This window comes from Tyto alba, unplaced genomic scaffold, assembly GCF_018691265.1.
Source record: "Tyto alba isolate M040663 unplaced genomic scaffold, T.alba_DEE_v4.0 Super-Scaffold_2, whole genome shotgun sequence".
Taxonomy (NCBI): domain Eukaryota; kingdom Metazoa; phylum Chordata; class Aves; order Strigiformes; family Tytonidae; genus Tyto; species Tyto alba.
In genome coordinates, this window is record NW_024881282.1 from 15,689,421 (window position 1) to 15,708,652 (window position 19,232).

Below are 19,232 nucleotides of genomic sequence, written 5' to 3' on the forward strand. Positions count from 1 at the left end.
AGACGTACTTTAGAGGACATAGGTTGTCTTTTTTTTCATTCAGTAGTAAGTACTATACAGTATTCAGTAACCACATAATATTATATTTTACTTCATGATCATTGCTGGATGACTAATTAAATTCTTCGGATTTCTTTTAATGGTAGGGTTGGACCAAGTTTTATGAATTTTCTTTATCTGATCTCCGTGCTGGTTTTGACATTATTGACAGACTCTTTGAGGGTAAGTCACTTCTTAAGGAAAGATTTCTCACCTCTGTGGCATAACCCTTCTAAATGTCTCTCATTTAAAATTTTTAGAATATTAAAAACTTTCACAGTAATTTTAATAAATTGGTTACTTTGCATGGTTGTTTTGTTTGGAGTAGGGCCATTCTTTTTAAAGGCTGCTTTGCAGGTATTTAAACTTTGCATTTGAATCCTCATTGGAACATTTTCATAAGTATAAATAGATGACCAGGTACTTGGGTAACTACCTCAGTATGGGAATTTGTCTGACCCTGAATCAGCCGTACTTAGGCTTATTAGGCTTTTCTGGATATAAATACAAACTTTGAGGATATGTCTGTATTAGTAAACTGATAAGGTCTGGGCACAGTCTCAAAACTATTCTATGATCAGGTTTATTTTTTCCCATATCTGGCTTAATCAGCCTGATATTCTTGTAGGCAATGACAAGGCATGGTTTGTCAGAGAGCAGAGCCCAGAGACTCTTTCCAATAGGCAGCAGATAGGAAGTTACCTTATTTTAGGGCAAAAGAGGGTTTAGCTGTATGGGTGCAAGCCACCTTGTGCCATCTGACCTTGAGTCCAAACAGGACCTGTCCTGTTTTACCTTTGGTAGAGATGTGGCATGAAGAGCTGTATCTTTCTCCAAAATTCAGATAAGAATGGAGATGCTGCAAGGCTCATCACCAATAAGCAAAGCTAGAAACATAGGTTGAATCATAATTCCATTTTTGGGAGGTTGGGGAAACCAATAATTTCTTTGTGCCAAGAACTATTCTGCTCTGCCTCTTGAGTCTAGAGGAATAAATAGGAAATACAGGAGTGCCTATAAGGTGAAGTCTTCTGTCTTCATTCCTTCCCAGTGAGAGCTCCCCCATATATGGAATAAATGAATTGAATATTAGTGAATTCTTCATATTGAAACTCACTGTTAGATAGAGCCCACTTCATTGTTCTGTTAAGTAGCATAGTAATTTCTTAATATTAGTTAATATGAAAAAGGTAATTTTTAAAAAAATGTTTGCATTTTATATAATTTCAAAGTAAAGTTAGGAACTGATAATTAGAGATATTTTATCATTATTAACTGAAATGAGATTTATGGATGTTCAGTACTTCTGGAATTGGACCTTCGTTACACAGACTTGAAACATACAGTGATGTAAAGAGGTTGAATCATTAGCTATCAATGATAATCATTAATCTAATCAATACTGCTGTGAAGATAACTTTTCTTACAAAGTGATGATTGATGTGTTTTGAAACAGCAGTTATCACCAATAAACTCCCCCTTAAAGTAATTGTTGCTTCCTTTTCTCAAGGAGCTTTAAGAAGTACCTTTCTGATCAAGCTTTTACCTGCATATGAAAGCTATAGGATATAAGTTGATCATTGTCCCATGTAGTTATTTTGGACAACTGTGATAGAAGGGAGGAAAAATAAGTTATTTTGAACTTGTGGGATATAGCTAACCCAAAGTAATCTAACTGCAACATCAGTCTGGCCAGAAAACTAAGAGTAACATGCTTAGTTTTATGTGCCATGTTGTGTGATTTATAATGATTTGCAAAGAACCTATCCTGGACCTCTGTGTTTCAAATATGACATTTCCAGTAGTGTTATCTATTTTAAGCATGATCTGGTTTTGGTTCAATCAATTAATTTATTTTATGAGATTAGATGCTACTGCAATACAAAATAGTATACAAAATTTTGAACAAAGGAAATTCCTTTTTATTCATGACAAAAGAGAACATAATTAAAATTGTAATAGCATAATTTCTGGACTACATGTAATCAGTTGGTTTATCTACAATAAAAAGCACTTCAAGACTTAAGGAATATTTCTAATAGCTCATTTTGAAACACAATAAATATTCATTTTATTAATGACAAATATTTACAAACTCACTGAAGTTTCTGCAACTTTTATTATTTGATAATATAGAAGAAAATCAATTAGAAATTAATTATTTGATGTGTCTGTATTCTTATATTTCACTGAAGAACTGCAGTGACAAAAAGAAATGTTTATAATGCAATGCTATCCATTGATACACAATATTAATTAATTTACAGGTTCCAAAGATTTTCAGTGGGAATTTGTGCGTGGCTTGTTTGTAAATGCAATTTATGGAGGCCGTGTAGATAATTACTTTGATATGAGGGTTCTTCGGTCATACTTGGAGCAGCTTTTCAGTTCACGAATCATTGGCAGTTTAAATGCTAGAGGCAAGAAGATGACTGGTTTCCCATATTCAATCTCTTTACCAAATTCCTGCAGTATTTTGGTAGGTATACATCTTCTGTCACCTAATATAGAAACTAAAATAACTGTAACCGTTACTGATGCTATTCTGCATCTCCAGTGATCATGCAAACCTATTTTTACCTAAACAATTTCACTTTCTTTGAGTGATAATATCTTCATAGATTTAAATTTTATAAATATGTATTATACTCTATTATTTGAATTCCAAATGCTGAAATATTTTTTTTCTTTTTTACATTGTTGTTAATCTTACTTTTAAGTTTTCAGCATAAGTTTTGTAACTACTTTTCAGTCTTATCGTATTTTTCTTTTCAGTTGGTAGCATCACTGTAATCAGAATTGGAGCTTTTTGCTCTTTTAGAGGGGAAAGATTATATAGATAGCTTTTTATAAATAAAATTAAAAAATGTATAAATAAGATTGCCAAGATATGTCATGTGTTATACACCTATTTTAATCTTTGTGTTACGCAGTGCACTTGGTGAAATTCTTTTCAGCATACACTGTTAATTTCATGAGCTGAACAAAACTTCCCTCAGTTATGTTTATTCTTTTCTTGTAATGCAGGATTATCGTAATATTATTGAAAGCCTTCCAGAAGATGATAAACCTGACTTTTTTGGCCTGCCTGCTAATATTGCTCATTCATCACAACGTATGATCAGTTCCCAGGTAAAATTACATTTTACATTGACCTCTGAATATTTCTGCATTCCAGTATAAGCTAGAGAACCCAACCATCTGTTCATAAATATGAATTTTCATAAGAAAGTCAGAATAAATGGAGGGATTTTAGGAAAATGTTGACTTTTATCTATAGAATTTTTTAATATAATAACAATTGTTACAAAGATACCTGTTTAGGACTTAAATAAACAAAGAGTTACTGAGAAAGTTTACAATAGTATAATTCAGTTCATGTTGAAGCATATCCATGTATGTAAGTAGTTTTGCTAGTTCTATTTATACTGTTAATCTAACTTCCATCAATGGGATAATTCTTACAGCTGCTGTTCACTGCAAGTTAAGGTTTTAGTTTTAGTCACCAAATTCTAATACAATAGTTTGACAGATAGAATACAGTAACATTTTATGCTTTTTCTGAAAGAGAAATTCTGAAGAATTCTCCCAGTAGTCAGAATTCTATCTTTGCTATTAGAAATGTGAAATTTTGAAAAATAATGTTGCTCTCACTGGAGAATAGCATATAACTACTTAGGCACGTCATAATGAAATTCTCAACATAATGAAAAGTAAATTCCAGGGTTTTTGTAGGTCTTTGTTTAATAGTTCACTAATTTTAACTATTTCCATTACTGCTTTAGCTGTAAGATATGGTAGATGGCTATATCATAGAGTTCTCAGCTGTGATTTAATTGCAGTCTAGTCCAGATTTGAATATATGTTTAATATGTGATAATGCAGTTATCTTAGTGCTGCAATAATAGGCAATGATCAAAGATTTTTCACCCATTTGTTTTAGAGTTGTATGTAGAATCCTTGGCTTGGGTGAGTGACCTGGGTCATCCCTTATGCTGTGTATTATTAAAGTTACAGCTGCCGCAGCTATTCTTCTTGCCCTTTGTGGAACCAGAAAATACTGAGTGTCTGTCTTGTTCTCCTCATAACTTCTATTTTATTAGTGTAAGAAGGGAAAAGATGGAGTGATTTGAACTCCGGATGTCTTCATCATCATCAATATTTTGTTTGGTTTGATGGACAAAACTTTTAATTGCCAATATTTTATCACTTCCCTTAGGTGTCAATTCAGTTGCCTAAAAATTGGTATCTTGTATCATCTGGAGACGCCCTCGTGTACTTAAGACATCTACTAAGAGCTGCCAAATATGACACAGGATGCAAGTGAATACATTTTCCTGTTGGACCAGCAACTGGAAGTCAGGGGCAAAATGACACTAGATACCAGTGTTTAAGCAACTGATTCCCACTGCTTGTGTACCCTTATCCAGTAGAATATGGATCTGGAGGTCCTGTGTCATATCTGCCTGTCCATTTTGATAACATAGAGTCTCAAATGGCATTATGTGTAACAACTGAATTAAACCACTGAGGCCTAGAGTCTAGGGAGGAGTTTGAGTAAAAAGTGGCTGTACCTCAGCCTGAGTTAAAACTCAGTAATGCTTATAAGAAAGTGAAAGTCCATTTTTTGTTTATTCAGGTTTGCTGGGCAGTCTACCTTTTAGCCCAAGTATGGAGCAAGTTTAGGACTTTAAGGCAAATCTTGAATTCTTTATTCTAGATCTTTTTTTCATTGTTTTTTAGTGAAGTCTGGATGAGAATACATAACTACTGTATAAGCACAGTTAAACAGTACATATCTTTAACAAGTGATTATCATAGTTTATTTGACTGGTAATTTTTAATTGTGTCAGATAACATGAAAGTTGATTGAATTGAGACTCTTATATCAGAACTGTGAAGTGAACTGGTCTGTATATCAAGGCTCTCTTTAATTTTGTTCAAGGCCCTAGCATACTGTCTTATAAAAGGACAAGTTATAGGGGAAAAAAAAGCTTAAATCATAGAATTATAGAATACCAGGTTGGAAGGGACCTCAAGGATAATCTTGTCCAACCTCTCTTGGCAAAATCAATTGGAAGTTCCCTATAATTGGAATTCCCTATAATTTCATTACTTAGAACTACATTTTTAAAAAAGATATCTAACTGTTTGCTCATACTCACCTACAAAGAGCTCCATGCAGAAATCTCTTGTTGGTATAAGACCTCTGATCAGTTAAAAAAAAAAAAAAAAAAAAAAAAATTGCCTTTGAGTATTGCATTTGTTGAATATCAAACATAGTACTGGTAAATTCGTTTCATTATATCTTCACTTAAATACATAGCTGTATTGTCAAATTATTTGTTTCAATATTAGTACATGAAACTGTAAAGCTATATAAAGACAAACCAGTAGGACGAGAGTGCGTAGGGTAATACACTGAGCTCAAGAACTCCTTTATTACAAAGTCAAAAAATACATCAAGACTTAATGTAACTCTTTGTCTTAAACTCTTTTACACAAACATCAACTTTAAATACTTTTGTTTCTCTCAGATACACTTTAAACTGCTGATTATTTTATTTCAGCTATGCTTACATAACTTGTTAAGAGCTCCAGTTGTTAAAAATGCTTGTATTTGAAAATAAGTCCTAAGATAACCTCCAGAAAATCAGAATAGATTCAGAGTTCCTATGTGAAGGGAAATAGGCAATGAACGCATTTACACGCAGCCCTGCACTCTACTGAACTGGTGTGTTATAGCATTGATTATAATCTATAAACTGTGGATTATAATCTTGAAAATATGAGACACTTGTAATTACTATTCTATGAGATGCTTCTTTGTCATATGAGAGATTTCTCATGGTTCCGATAATAGTTTGTGGTACTTCTTTAAGCCTTAGGCAATTAAGTGACAGAAATGGGAGATGTTTCTTAAATTGTTTTTCTACCTATGAATCCTATTCCCATTCCATTTCACCAGAAAGGTAAAATTTAATACAGTGCCCACTACTTCATGGATTCTGTGTTAAGTATGTGGTATATTCTCTTATAATTTATGTCTACTATTCCATATAGTTTCTCATTTACTAGTCATTATCATTTCTCAGTCTGTATTTATACTAAAATCTTCCTTATGCAGAGATGCACAGAATTGTGTCATATATACCACTGATCTCAGGATTATGCAAAGTAGTTATTTTTGAAACATACATACTTTGAAGTTACTTTTTTAAACCAACATCAATTTTGACTTCAGTCATGTGTTTAGGCTCAGAAATTTAAAATAATCATTCAGATATATGTTGATTTGAAGTAAATTGTAATTAGCTATCTTTTCTCAGTTCAAAATATTTTAAAATAACTATTAAAACAGGTAACACTATGACCTGTGCTATTAACCATGAAGTTAACCTAATGCAATTGTATTTCAAAAAATCTGATATTATTTTATGACATTGTTTCTCTACCCAAGATGAGTAATAGAGTATTAGAAAATAGAAATTTATATTTTTATATAGACATTATATGAATATTTTTTATTTTTTCTGTATAGGAATGGTAGTTTGTATTGCCGCAGCAACACACTTTGCTGTAGCAGAAACTTGCTGCAGCACAGTGCAGCATTTTGCAGTCATGCAGAGATCTATTCTGTAACCTGCTGCATTGCTAATATTTGGCTAAATCTAAAACATATCTAAAAAGAAATGGACTTTTTTCAGTAACCTTGTAAATACTGATTATATTCACAGCATTTCTTTTCTCCAGAGGGAACTTCAATTCCAATTTAAGAACTGAATGTCACTAGCTATATATTTTTTATATATTGGTAATTACTAATTGAATTGATAGAAATTATGTTTTACGATGTACTGGAGTGTAATTCAGAGAGTATTATTTCTGCATGTATAATGGCAAGGGCCATTTTGTTTTAAAGAAAATATTTGGCTTAAATAGATGTGATTTTTTCAGCAACATGATTTACATTTTTTTTTCCTGATTTTGTCCTTAGTTGCTTTATGTAGGCAAAGCTAGGTAAATTTTTAGGGGCTGGTTTTCTAGAGTTCACTGTGGCTCTTTGGTTCTGTCTTACCTACTGTTACAACAAGCCTTTGACACAACGTCCTTTAGGTTGAATATGATTGTGAATAATCTTACATCTCTTGCTGTGTTCTCTCTGCAGAACAGTGCAGTTAAGATAGAAAAGAACTCATCTGACAGTGCAGCAATTCTTCAACCTTAATTAGATTATAACTAGTAGCTGTGTGTGATCAGTTGACTGTTTAGTCTAAACATTGTCTAATAATATAGTAAAGCATTTTGTGAAAAAAGCCATTGAGTAACTTGCAAGTTATATGAGACTCTTCAAATATGTTTACCAATAATAATCAATGTGGGCAGCATTTAATTTCCTTAATGCTAATTTCTGTATTGAATACTGCATGTAGTAATTTTAATATCTTGCATCAGAAATTCAGCACTATTTTACACATACAGATTCATAATGCTTCACAGAGACTATCATGTGAGACAAGTAAATCTCAGTGAGATTAAAGAATAGGTGGATTTCAATATTTTAATGGATGAATAAGTACACTTTCTCACACCGATCATGCAAGGATAAAGGATAGTTGCAGTCTCTCTGCATACTAGTACAGTATCTTGATTCTTCTGTGCCCACCATCCCAGTAATGGCAAGTGGAAGGCAAGCCTGTGGACCTGCAGTTCACTTTTTAGGACTGCTTGGGGGGGGGCGGTGATTATGCATGTGTAATTGAAACTTACTTTTTAAAGCCTGTGGAGGACTTTCATGTGAGCGGGACCCCACCCTGGAGCAGAGGAAGAGAATGAGGAGGAAGCAGTGGCAGAGAAAACACATAATGAACTGACCACAACCCCCATTCCTCATCCCCTTGGACTGCTCAGGGGGAGGAGGTAAAGGGGTTGGAAATGAAGTGGAGCTTGAGAGGGGTGGGGGGAAGGTGTTTTAAGATTTGTTTTTATTTCTATTATCCTACTCTGATTTGATTGGTAGGAAATTAAATTAATTTCCCCAAGTCAAGTCTGTTTTGCCTGTGATGGTAATTGCTGAGTGACCTCCTTGTCTTTATCTCGACCCACGAGCCTTTTGTTATATTTTGTCCCCCACTGTCCTGCTGAGGCAGAGTGATAGAACGGCTTTGGTGGGCACCTGGCATCCAGACTAAGTCAATCCACCACATCTTCAAAGTGCTTATGGGCATCATAAAAGTAAAATAATCCTTTGAGTTTCAGATTGTTGAAGAGTTCACAGACTGTAGCTTCTTACTAATTTTTCAATTAAATACTATAAAATTATTTAATGGTAGTTTTTGTATACCAATTAAAAATGTTGAGCTATGAACACTTAAAACTTCAAATAAGTAGGTTCCAGTTCAATTCAATGTAAGTTGCTGGGAGTATTTCTCCTCCTATATTTTGTCCTTTCTAATTTTATTTGCTTTTTAACCAGTCCAGTGGTACTCTGCAGTTCTGATGGTTCAGATTTTGCAACAAAATTACTTGCTTTAAGAACCTGTTTCAGTCAAATTTTATAGTCTCACATATAATCCAAATCTGACTAGTATTTTCTGTGGCAGGGTAGAGGATATGAGGTGATATAATTTTACCAGATACCTTTCTCTCAAACCCAGCTGCGTGCTTGTCTTCGCCTGTTTTGTCTCAGAGTGAGTGATGGAAATCACTCTCACATCTCCCAGTTAGCAACTCCATTATTTTTATTATCTGAAAGTAATTGCAGAAGGATGGTTCCTTGAGGTAGTCCTTTTTCTTTTAATCCTAAATATTTATCTCAGCTCTTTCAATAATAATTGATTCTGCTTTTCTATCCCGTCTAACTAATCTCAAAATGTCTTTATGGAATCCATCTGGTAGTCATGAAGGCACCATAAAGAGTCAGACAATTCCTATAACTTTAATGTGCTTCTTTGTATTGTTAACAAGAGAATGGACTTGCTGTTTGACATATTTAAAGGAATGCCTTTCCCATCATGTTATACTCTAGGCGGTTTCTTCCAACCTTCTGCCCCTCCATTTCTCTTTGTACTTAGATCATCACTGCCTGACAAACCTGGTTTAAAGCTCTGTTTGATAGTGGCAAGCCTGTTGGCAGACACTCGTTACGTTTTGTCATATGGATTCTGTCTGCCCCTAGCTGCCAATCTCTCAAACAAGGTGTCACCACCATAAGAGCCAAAGTCATGTCTGTAATATCCCGGCTCTGCAACCAAGTACTCTGACCTGGTTGCATGGTCACATATCCCTTCCTGTCCCATTCCCTTCACTAGCAGAACTAAGGAAAACACCACCTGGGCCCCCATGTCCATGGTGACCTGCCACTTCCTCTGAATGGCACTGGTTCTGATGTGTGACTTGGGCTCAGGTAGCCCACGTGCCTCTCTAATAGAACTTTTTCCTCCTCACCTGTTTCTACTCATTCTGCAATTGCACATCTGCAGGTAGAGAAGTAGCCTTTTCCTTCTTGCTGGAAGCCACAAACTTCCCCTATTATGTACCAGTATGGACATATTATTTTGGGTAGTCATTACAGGAGGGCTCATAAACTGAAATATTAGTATAGAAAAAATATTTTCTATACTAAGGATGATATTAATCTAACAAAGCTTTATTTTTCTCGGAGTTAGGTGTCTAATCTAATGGTTGTCTAGGCTTCCTGTATGTTACAGTCCATTTCCAAAGAACTACACATTCCTATCTGCCATAGAGTGAATTATGTAGACTTGTGAAATCCTGTTTCCTTCACTAATAATATTATCTTCAGTTAGTGTTTTAATATTTCTTAAAATACCTCCTGTGTTAATACCAAATATTTTATTTACATGTTATTCTTTAATATATTTCCCACAAGTCAATGGTATTTTAAAAATAGATTTTGTGGAATAAAAGTGTAGCTTTGAAGTACACAGCGAGGTTTTGTCAGATTTGTACTTCAACTCTCAGAGGATCTTTTGTTATAATCCTACTAGAAAAGACTTGTGTTGTATTTATCGATTCAAGCCACTTCAAATTCCCCTGATCAATATTGGAATAATTTAATGTGAGTTTGTTTTTCTTTTAAATGTCTAGGTACTGTGACAGAAAAATATGATAAGCCAAATTCAAAGCCAGTTGAAGTGAAGAAAAAGAAGCCCCAGTGAAATTTATCTCATCTAACTTGAATCATATGAATATTAGCCACTTCCTCTTAACTAGCTATACATTTTTTGTTACTAAAGAAAGACAAGCAGCTACAGGGAATAATTAGTACCATTCATAGGTAGGCATCTAAAATAAAGGGGTGAATCACCTTTTGGAAGTACCTATTTTTTTCCATTAAACTTTAGATCAAGCTCTGTAATGTCAACAGCATTTCTAAAAACTGTATAATGAAGATTTTGATGACCATTTAAGAGATGAAAGAGAACTGCCATAACTGCCAGATTGTTGGTTATGTAGAAATAGGAGGTTCTCTCTTCTACTGGAAGAAGTTAAAATTAATGCATGAGAAACAGGAGGAAAGCCATGCACACCAATATAAGACAAAATGAAAGGATTGGAATCCTGATTAGAAATTTTCCTTAGATCATATATTAGAAATTCTGGTTAGAAGGGACCTTTGGAGTTTATGTAATCCAACCTCCTTCTCTAAGTGGAACTATTACCAACTGACTGTGGTTTTGTCTGTGTGCACTGTGTGTCATCATCCAGGTTGTTCATGGAGAAATTGAATGCTGTAAGCCCCAGCACCAAGGACTTTTCAAGGGTTTCCTTCTTACTACCTGCCAGCCAGATGTCCAGCCCTTGATCAGTGCCATTTGACTCCAGCAATACAGCCAGTTTTCTGCCCAGCTCATTCTTTGAGATCATGCTTCAAGTCCATACTTCCTCAGCTTCCAAAATAGGAATACAATAAAAGATGATGTCAAAAGTCTTATTAGCAGCATCCCCTGCTCTTGCCTCATTCACATAGTAATTTCATTACAGAAGGTGATCAAATTGGTCAAGCATAATTTGCTCTTGGAAAAGCCATGTTGACTGTTTCTGACTGCCTTCTTTTTCTGTCTAGTGTTTGGAAGTGGATTCCATGTTGATGTGTTCCATGATCTTTCCAGGGATAGAGATTAGGTGGAATAGTCTGTCATTCCATAAATCCTCCATCCGTTTCTTATGGCAGGCATAATGTTACCCTTAAGAGCAGTAAGGATTTTCTCTGATTGCCATGATGATTTCATATGCAGTACAGAACAGCCTTGGGTGAATCTATCTGGATTTCATTGATTTGAGTAGAATCATTTAGGTTGGAAGAGACCTTTAAGATCATCAAGTCCAACTGTAAACTTAGTACTGGCAAGTCTACCACTAAACCATGCCCATAAGTGCCACACCTACACATCTTAATACTTCAGGTATGGTGACTCAACTGCTTCCTTGGGCAGCCTGTTCCAATGCTTTTGATAACTCTTTCAGTGAAGAAATTTTTCCTAATATCCAATCTAAACCTCTCCTGCCACAACTTGAGGCCATTTCCTCTCATCTTGTCACTTGTTACTTGGGGAAAGAGACTGACAGCCACCTCACTACAGCTTCCTTTCAGGTAGTTGTAGAGAGCAATAAAGTCTCCCCTCAGCCTCCTCTTCTCAAGGCTAAACTGCCCGAATTCCCTGAACCGTTCCTCACAGGACTTGTGCTCTAGACCCTTCACCAGCTTCGTTGCTCTTCTTTGGACATGCTCCAGCACCTCAATGTCTTTCTTGTAGTGAGGGGCCCAAAACTGAACATGGGATTTGAGGTGCAGCCTCACCAGTGCTGAGTACAGGGTGACAATCCCTTCCCTAGTCCTGGTGGCCACGCTATTTCTGATACAAGCCAGGATGCTATTGGCCTTCTTGGCCACCTGGGCACACTGCTGGCTCATATTCTGCTGGCTGTCGACCAACACCCCCAGGTCCTTTTCTGCCAGGCAGCTTTCCAGGCACTGTTCCCCAAGCCTGTAGTGTTACATGGGGTTGTTGTGACCCAAGTGCAGGACCTGGCCCTGAGCCTTGTTGAACCTTACACAGTTGGCCTCGGCCCATGGATCCAGCCTGTCCAGATCCCTCTTGTAGAGCCTTCCTACCCTCAAGCAGATCAACCCTCCCACCCAACTTGGTGTCAGCTGCAAACTTGACAAGGGTGCACTTGATCCCCTCATCCAGATCATTGATAAAGGTATTAAACTGAACTGGCCCCAATACTGAGGCCAGGGGAACATCACTTGTGACAGGCTGCCAACTGGTTTTAACTGCATATTCAAGTGTGAATATGTTCATGTTCCCTAATTAGAGTGTTTCTCTCCCATTATTATCTGTTCCTTTCATTCATAAATGATGCACTGAGGCCATTGAATACTTCAGGCTTTTTGTACCATTTCTTAGTTCTGTTCTCTTGCGTTCATTAAATGCCCCATGTTTTCTTTGAACTTTTGCATATGTGTTGAAACCTGTCTCGTTCTTAATGTTCTCTGCTAGTCTTATCTCTACCTGGGCTTTGGCTTTCTAATTTCATCCTGAAATGTCCAAGGAGTGCTTTTATCTTCTTTATGTCTCTGTACTTGATTTGCTTCCTATATGTTCCATCCTTTTTGTGTGTGTGTGTCTTTCAATCCACTGAGACACTCCCTGCTTACCCAAACTGTCATTCTGCTGAAAATCCTGGTCTCTCTGTATATCGAGGTGATTTGTACTGAGGCTTACTCAAAACTAATCCTTTATTCCCCTTTTACTCAGCTGAAAGTAATGTGCTGTCCACTGTACTCTCAAATTTTCCTTCTCCCTTATGACCACTTCTCATGGGATTTTGCTAGCAGTTCTCTGAATAAACCCATGTCTGCTTTCTTAAAGACCAGAATCTTAACTCCAGTTTATCTTATGCCTATCCTCAACATACATATAAACATAAATAATAATTCCTGCCTGCATTTGCTATGTTGGCTGTTAACCAACATTTTAGAAATTTTCTTCAGTAATATCATTAGTAATAATACAGCTTTTTTGCATACATTTTGACATATAAATATGTACAGTTACAAATAATGGTATTAAAAGGGCTTCTGTGACTGAAAGGTAACTCTTAATTTGAGTTAAAATTTTATAAGCTAGCATATCTGTCATGATTTTTATTCAAGCTTTTAAGATACAATTCCCATGAAAAATTTGCTGATGCAGTTCTTTGTCATAATATAAAGCTTGTGTGTTTTATTTCTCATACTCAGTAAAAACTTCGTCTTGCAGATCACTGCTATAAATATCAATTTGCACGTGTACAGGACTAGAATACACATTGTTATAGAGAGTATTTAAAAGTGTGTAGCAATGACCTGTGTCTGTGTTCATACTTATTTTTATGTATTCATACAGTGACATTTCATACTTGTCATGAATGGCAGCTGAATCATTTGAAAACTTAAGTGGTTTTGCTACCAGAAGCTCAACATACAGAATTAATATTCGCACATTACATCAGGATGACTTAAGTAAATTATGATAGGTAGGTTTAGAGTAAGTATTAGGAAGAAGTTCTTTCCTATGAGGGTGGTGAGACACTGGCACAGGTTGCCCAGAGAAGCTGTGGCTGCCCCCTTCCTGGAAGGGTTCAGGGCCAGGTTCGATGGGACTTTGAGCAACCTGGTGTAGTGGAAGGTGTCCCTGCCCGTGGCAGGGGGGGTTGGAACTAGAGGATCTTTAAGGTCCTTTCCAACCCAAACCATTCTATGATATCTGAACAAAGTTAGGTTTACAAAGTCAGGCAAAAAGCATGTTGCCTAACTGTATGCTGCACAGAAATTATACTAGCACTGAAATCTCACACTGAATGCATTCTTTTTATAGATGTGATTGCTTAAAGAGAAACATCAGTTTCTTGAGTGAAAGCTGTTAGAAGTTAAAAGGAATAGCCTATCATACCTTAGTGTAGCTGCTAATTATAGTATTCATTTAAAATAATTACTGTTGCTCTTCTGTCTGTGCTTGAAACTTAGAAATTTTGAAGAAAAACCCAATTGTATTTTCTATAGCTATTTTTAATTTTGTAACGAATACTTGCTGAGTTAAAATTAATAGTAAACTAATACTTGAAAACAGTATAGGGCAATCTAGTAGGGCAAACAAGGTAAGAATGAAGGTCAGGAAACATGAAGTATATTTTTCTTTAATAAATGTAATTGCAGTGATCTCACTGACCTCCATAAAAGAGCATTTTATCCTTGGGTTCTTTTGTTTTAACTTAGTTGCTGACCTGCTCTTATTTTCAGCAAGTCACTGGTTGATTCTGTACCTCTTCCCACCATTCCTTGCATATCTTGTTTACTTAAATTAAAATTGATCTGTCTTCCTAAAACTCTAGTCAGATGTATGATTGTACTACAATTCCAGTGTTGGTTTTTACCTTGTTAATGACAGCAACAGAGACAGCATGTGTAAGAGAGGCTATACAAGGACGCCTGGAACTCTTAGATTGTTGGATCATGCTTGAGGTTATACACCAAGTCTCTTCTGCTGTTATTACCGGTCAGCTAAAGAAAAGTTAGGGTGCGTATGTCCACCCGATATTGCAATCATACATTTGACTACAGTGTTTCTACTGTATATAGAACATGGGGCTGTGGTTTGTAGTTATTTCTCAAGGTACAATTGTAATATAATGATAGCTGTAGTTTCCTTTTGTGTTCATCAACACACTAAATCTTCTCATTCAAAATCTAGCTCAACAGGACTCTGAGTGCTGCATTTTGTATCTACTGCTTCTCCATAATTCTAATCATACCACACAGAGTAATACGGGTATAATTATTGAAAAGCATGCAATTGAAATTATTCTCGAACTTGATATGTTATTGCAGTAGCTGTCAGGATAAACATAAATCTATTTTCTTAAAATAATTTTGCATTTATATAACCCTTATATCAGCTGTGCAGCCCCAGTACTGTGCTCTAACGGAAAACACAGATCTTCACCATTGCAGTTAATCAATGCAGTTCTTCAAGTAGCCTTATTAATTCCCACAGCATAGGATTGGTGCTATGTATATGAGAATATATTGGTGCTCTGCATATGCAAAGTTTGTTCTCTTCTAAGAACAGGCTACAATTCTTTGGTTTTCTTACATTTTGTCAGGGTGTGTAATCACCTAAGATCAACCACCTCTTCTGACCTTCCTTTTAGCATTGTGTTTTCCAGGTAGTATGTATTGGGGACCAATACAAAGTAAACCCCTTAGTTATTCTTTGTGAGAAGGTGCAACTAAAATACTGACTGGGTCAGTAATAGGCTTGTGCTGTCCATCTGCGGCATCCTGCTGATTTTCTTTCCTCTTCCACTGAACCCCTGCTCTACACAGGGTCTTCCTGGTGACAAAGGTATATGATCCTCTTCTGTATAAAGGAAGATATAGGTGGTGTCAATGTCTTTCCCTCGTTAGCTTTGTATTTTGTAAGAAGGCATGTATCTCTGTATTGAGTCCAGTCCTACTTCACATCCTTATTGAGTGAAAACACAGCTTTGAGGTGGCCTTGAGGAAACAACAAAAGAGCAAGTGTAGACCTACATTGTTTCTTACTCATCCACGTGCAGTATGAATGATTTGGTTATGAATGCCATTAAAGTACCTTCATCCTAACAACCTCCGCGGACACTGTTCTTGCAGAGACGGTAAAGGATGCAGAGAGACTGAAAGTCATTGGCAGTTCAGTCTTAGACTACTTCCACAGCCATGTGGGTAATGGCAGCCAAACTGTGAGGAAAAATATGGAAGCACATAGTCCTCTCAGAAAGCCTATCAAACTGAAACCTGTTCCCCCTCGACACAATGAAGACGGTTGCATTGCACCGAGTTACTGGTTTCCCAATGTTTACCAAAGTGACTATGTTATAACTTAGTATTTTAGTTTGATCTGTAAAATCTTATAAAAACAGAAATATCTCCTTGAACAGTTGTGTAAAGGGACATGTTTCATTCAGAGAAATGAAACATAGAAGTGGTTTCTGTGCTAAGACTACATTGTTTTAAAGCAGGTAGATGGCAGTAGAGTATCTGCTTTGGCATTGCCTAGAGATTTACTGAGAAGAGTTTGTTAGCTTTTTGTTCAAAAATAAAAATCTGTTTATCTGTTCCATAGTCTTGAAAAAAAAAATAGCATTTATCTGACTAGCAAATATTTTGTTCTGTATTCTTAAAACATTAATCACATTTAGTTCAAATTTATTAATCCTAGTTTTTGTTTTTTTTAATTTAGTGACATAGAATTTCACAATATATTTTTGATTTTATCACTTATCTTTTTTTCAAATTGTAATAGTGTGTGTAAAATTTTATTTTATTTCTTTTTATATGATTTGTAGGGTAGATTGCTTCTGAAATAAATACAAAGAATAAATAAAAGGCTGTGTTTATTATATATTGGATTTGTGAAGTAGCAGTTTTTTCAGTATCTGTGAATTACTGAAGGCAAGACTTTTTCCTCATCTTGTGCATGAGTAAAGAACAGAAATACATTTTGTGTTCCTAGAAATCTGTTTTTATGTGAGTTCCTGGGAAGGAAAACTTAAAATATTGACATCTCCTCGTTTTTATTTTTCCATGAATATTAATTTTAATTTTCAGGTCACACCTGACTCTCTAGTAGTTCAGTATGAAGCCAGATGGGATCATTCATTGTCTTTATTGCTTTTCATTCTGTTCATTTTCTCTCTTAGTTTTTCTAAATACGTGGGTTTTTTACTATAATGTCTTGATCAATATCATAGCAACACATATCCACAGAAACCCATAAAGTATACAATAGATTTAAAAGTTGAAATGCACAATTAACTTAATAACTAGGTAAATAAATATTGACATTTTATTAATATATTCAATTTATATTTTTCTATGCTAACAACTCAAACATACAGTGTATGACTTTTTCAGTAAGAATGGAGAAGATACTCAGTAGCACCTCCTGTATGCTGTTCATAGTTATTAGATGCAGTGTTCACAAATAAATTACCCAATTGAATTTTTTATATAAATACTGTTATGATTTGTTGACCTTACTTAAAACAATCAGCTTCTAGAAAGACTCGTTCTGAATAATCTTCTCACTCCTCTTTAAACAGACATTATTGGTGATTGCTTTTATATTTTGATTACCTTTCTTTCCATTCCTCTCATATTTTCAGTGATGGTACTGTTTTTCTGCTTTATGGTAGATTTTTTCACTCTTATCATTATTCAGAATATTTAGATGCGTATTTGGACTGGACTAGAACAACGTATAAGAGCTTTTAGTGTATAATGTATTAAAACAATATGTTGCAATAACAAAGGTGAGCATTCAAAGGTTAAGTGTTGTAAAAGTGCTCTTATTTTAAGTACCCTGTATTACACAACTATGATTAGGTTTTCAGTTTCCTTAGTATTATAAGTACATATCTTGGTACCCTTCCAAACTACAGTGCAAAGGATAATTCAACAGACCTAGATGTCTGTCTCTGTGCTAGTCACTTCTAGTCTTTCTTTGTGGTCGTAGAAGTATCATATTTGAGGCACGATTAATCTCATCCTAGAGTAAGTATCTAAAGTTGATTATAAGTTGGCTTGATGGTAACATATATATAGTGCAGTGAGGGGAGCTGGATTCTTCTTGAATTTTGAAGTTAGGTTTCCAGTAAATTAAAATCTTCATTCTAATTTTCACAACGTAAATCCACCTGTCTGAAGTACCTATGTAAGGAACTTAGTTTTCCTACATACTTCATAGGAGGCCCTTCCAAATGACAAATTAGCCCACTTAAGATCTGCCTTTTGATTATGTAGGGAGGATAAGGTAGTAATCTTTGTTATTTAAGTAAGTTTTAAGTAAGCTTTAAGTGAGTGGGTAAGGGTAGGTGCGGTGAATTTGTGCTTATCAATTTTAAGTTTGATTTAAGTGACTATGTACAGTGCCCTCTCTCAACCCAAGAGTTATTTTGTCTTATTAAATACAGATTCCTAATCATATTCCCTCTGTGAGCTGAATCAAAGTCTCCTCCTGGGTACTCATCCAGTCTGTGTGTTCATCCCTGTGCTCCTGCCTTAAAGAGCCATTTTTGTCCTTCGTATGGCCCCTATGAATATATTCCTGATACTTCTTTCTTTTAAATCCTTCTAACTCCAAACTTGTTTCTCTTGCCTAGAGGTGAAAGCAGTTCTGTGAAGCGACTGCAAACATATCACAAAACCTGGGAGACTTTTGTGATACATCTGATAATTCTAATAGCAAAATATATCCCACTCGTGATTTTATTCATTTAATTCCCAATTGTAACACATTCTTTGTCTTAAGCCTTGCATTTGACTCTCTTGTTTTTACAGGACATAAACCCAAAAAAGAAAGGTCCAAATTGGATATTATGGGAAACTTTTTCATCATTAGGACAGTAAAGCAGTGGAACAGGTCATCCAGAGAGGTTGTGACGTCTCTATACTTGGGATTTTTCAAGACCAGGCGGGATAAAGCCCTAAGAAACCTGGTCTAATCTCAGAGTTCACCATGTTTCAAACAGGAGATTAGACTAGAGACCTCCTGAGGTCCTTTCGAACCTGAATTATTCTGTAATCCTATAAAAAAAATAAATTTCCCTTTTTATTTGCATAACATTTAAAAAAAGACTGATTTGACAGTACTGAGTAAACCTTTTCCCAGGTTTTTGATATGAAGTTGCATAGAGTGGTCAGGAGAATAAAGTACTTACACCATTCAAGTTCTAAAATCAAACTTGCCACCATACTTAAACAGTAATATGAGTTACTGTTTTACAATCTCTAATTTTTTTCCTGAATTTGGACAGATTACATGGATGTAAAAAATGGCATACAAAAAAATGTCCATAAAATTTGCAGTCCCTTAGCAAAAGTTTGGGATGCTGAAGCAGCTCAAAGATGAGGTGAACCTGATTGTTTTGACATGACTAAAATGTATTTTCCTCTGTTTCTTGAGGGTGAATGACTGCTCTAGGCTAAAATTTTCAAAAAGTAATCAGGCTGAAAGAGCCACCAGTACACAAAGTTTTAGCCCAACTCATTAATTTTTAAAAATTACAGTCAAATGAAAACAGTGTGCTGTCATGGAAACTTTAGTAGTAAGTTATGCTATCATCATAGCATCATTGTTATA

At 35.5% G+C, this 19,232-nt stretch overlaps 1 protein-coding gene across 1 annotated transcript in view; it reads left to right on the forward strand.

Annotated features, from left to right (window-relative positions):
- The window catches only part of DYNC2H1 (dynein cytoplasmic 2 heavy chain 1), a 175,089-nt gene that overhangs the window by 108,775 nt on the left and 47,082 nt on the right, over positions 1-19,232 (forward strand). The window contains exons 80-82 of the mRNA XM_042792803.1: positions 147-222; positions 2,307-2,518; positions 3,067-3,171. Coding sequence (XP_042648737.1) covers positions 147-222; positions 2,307-2,518; positions 3,067-3,171 — 393 coding nt within the window. The remainder of the gene's footprint in view (positions 1-146; positions 223-2,306; positions 2,519-3,066; positions 3,172-19,232) is intronic.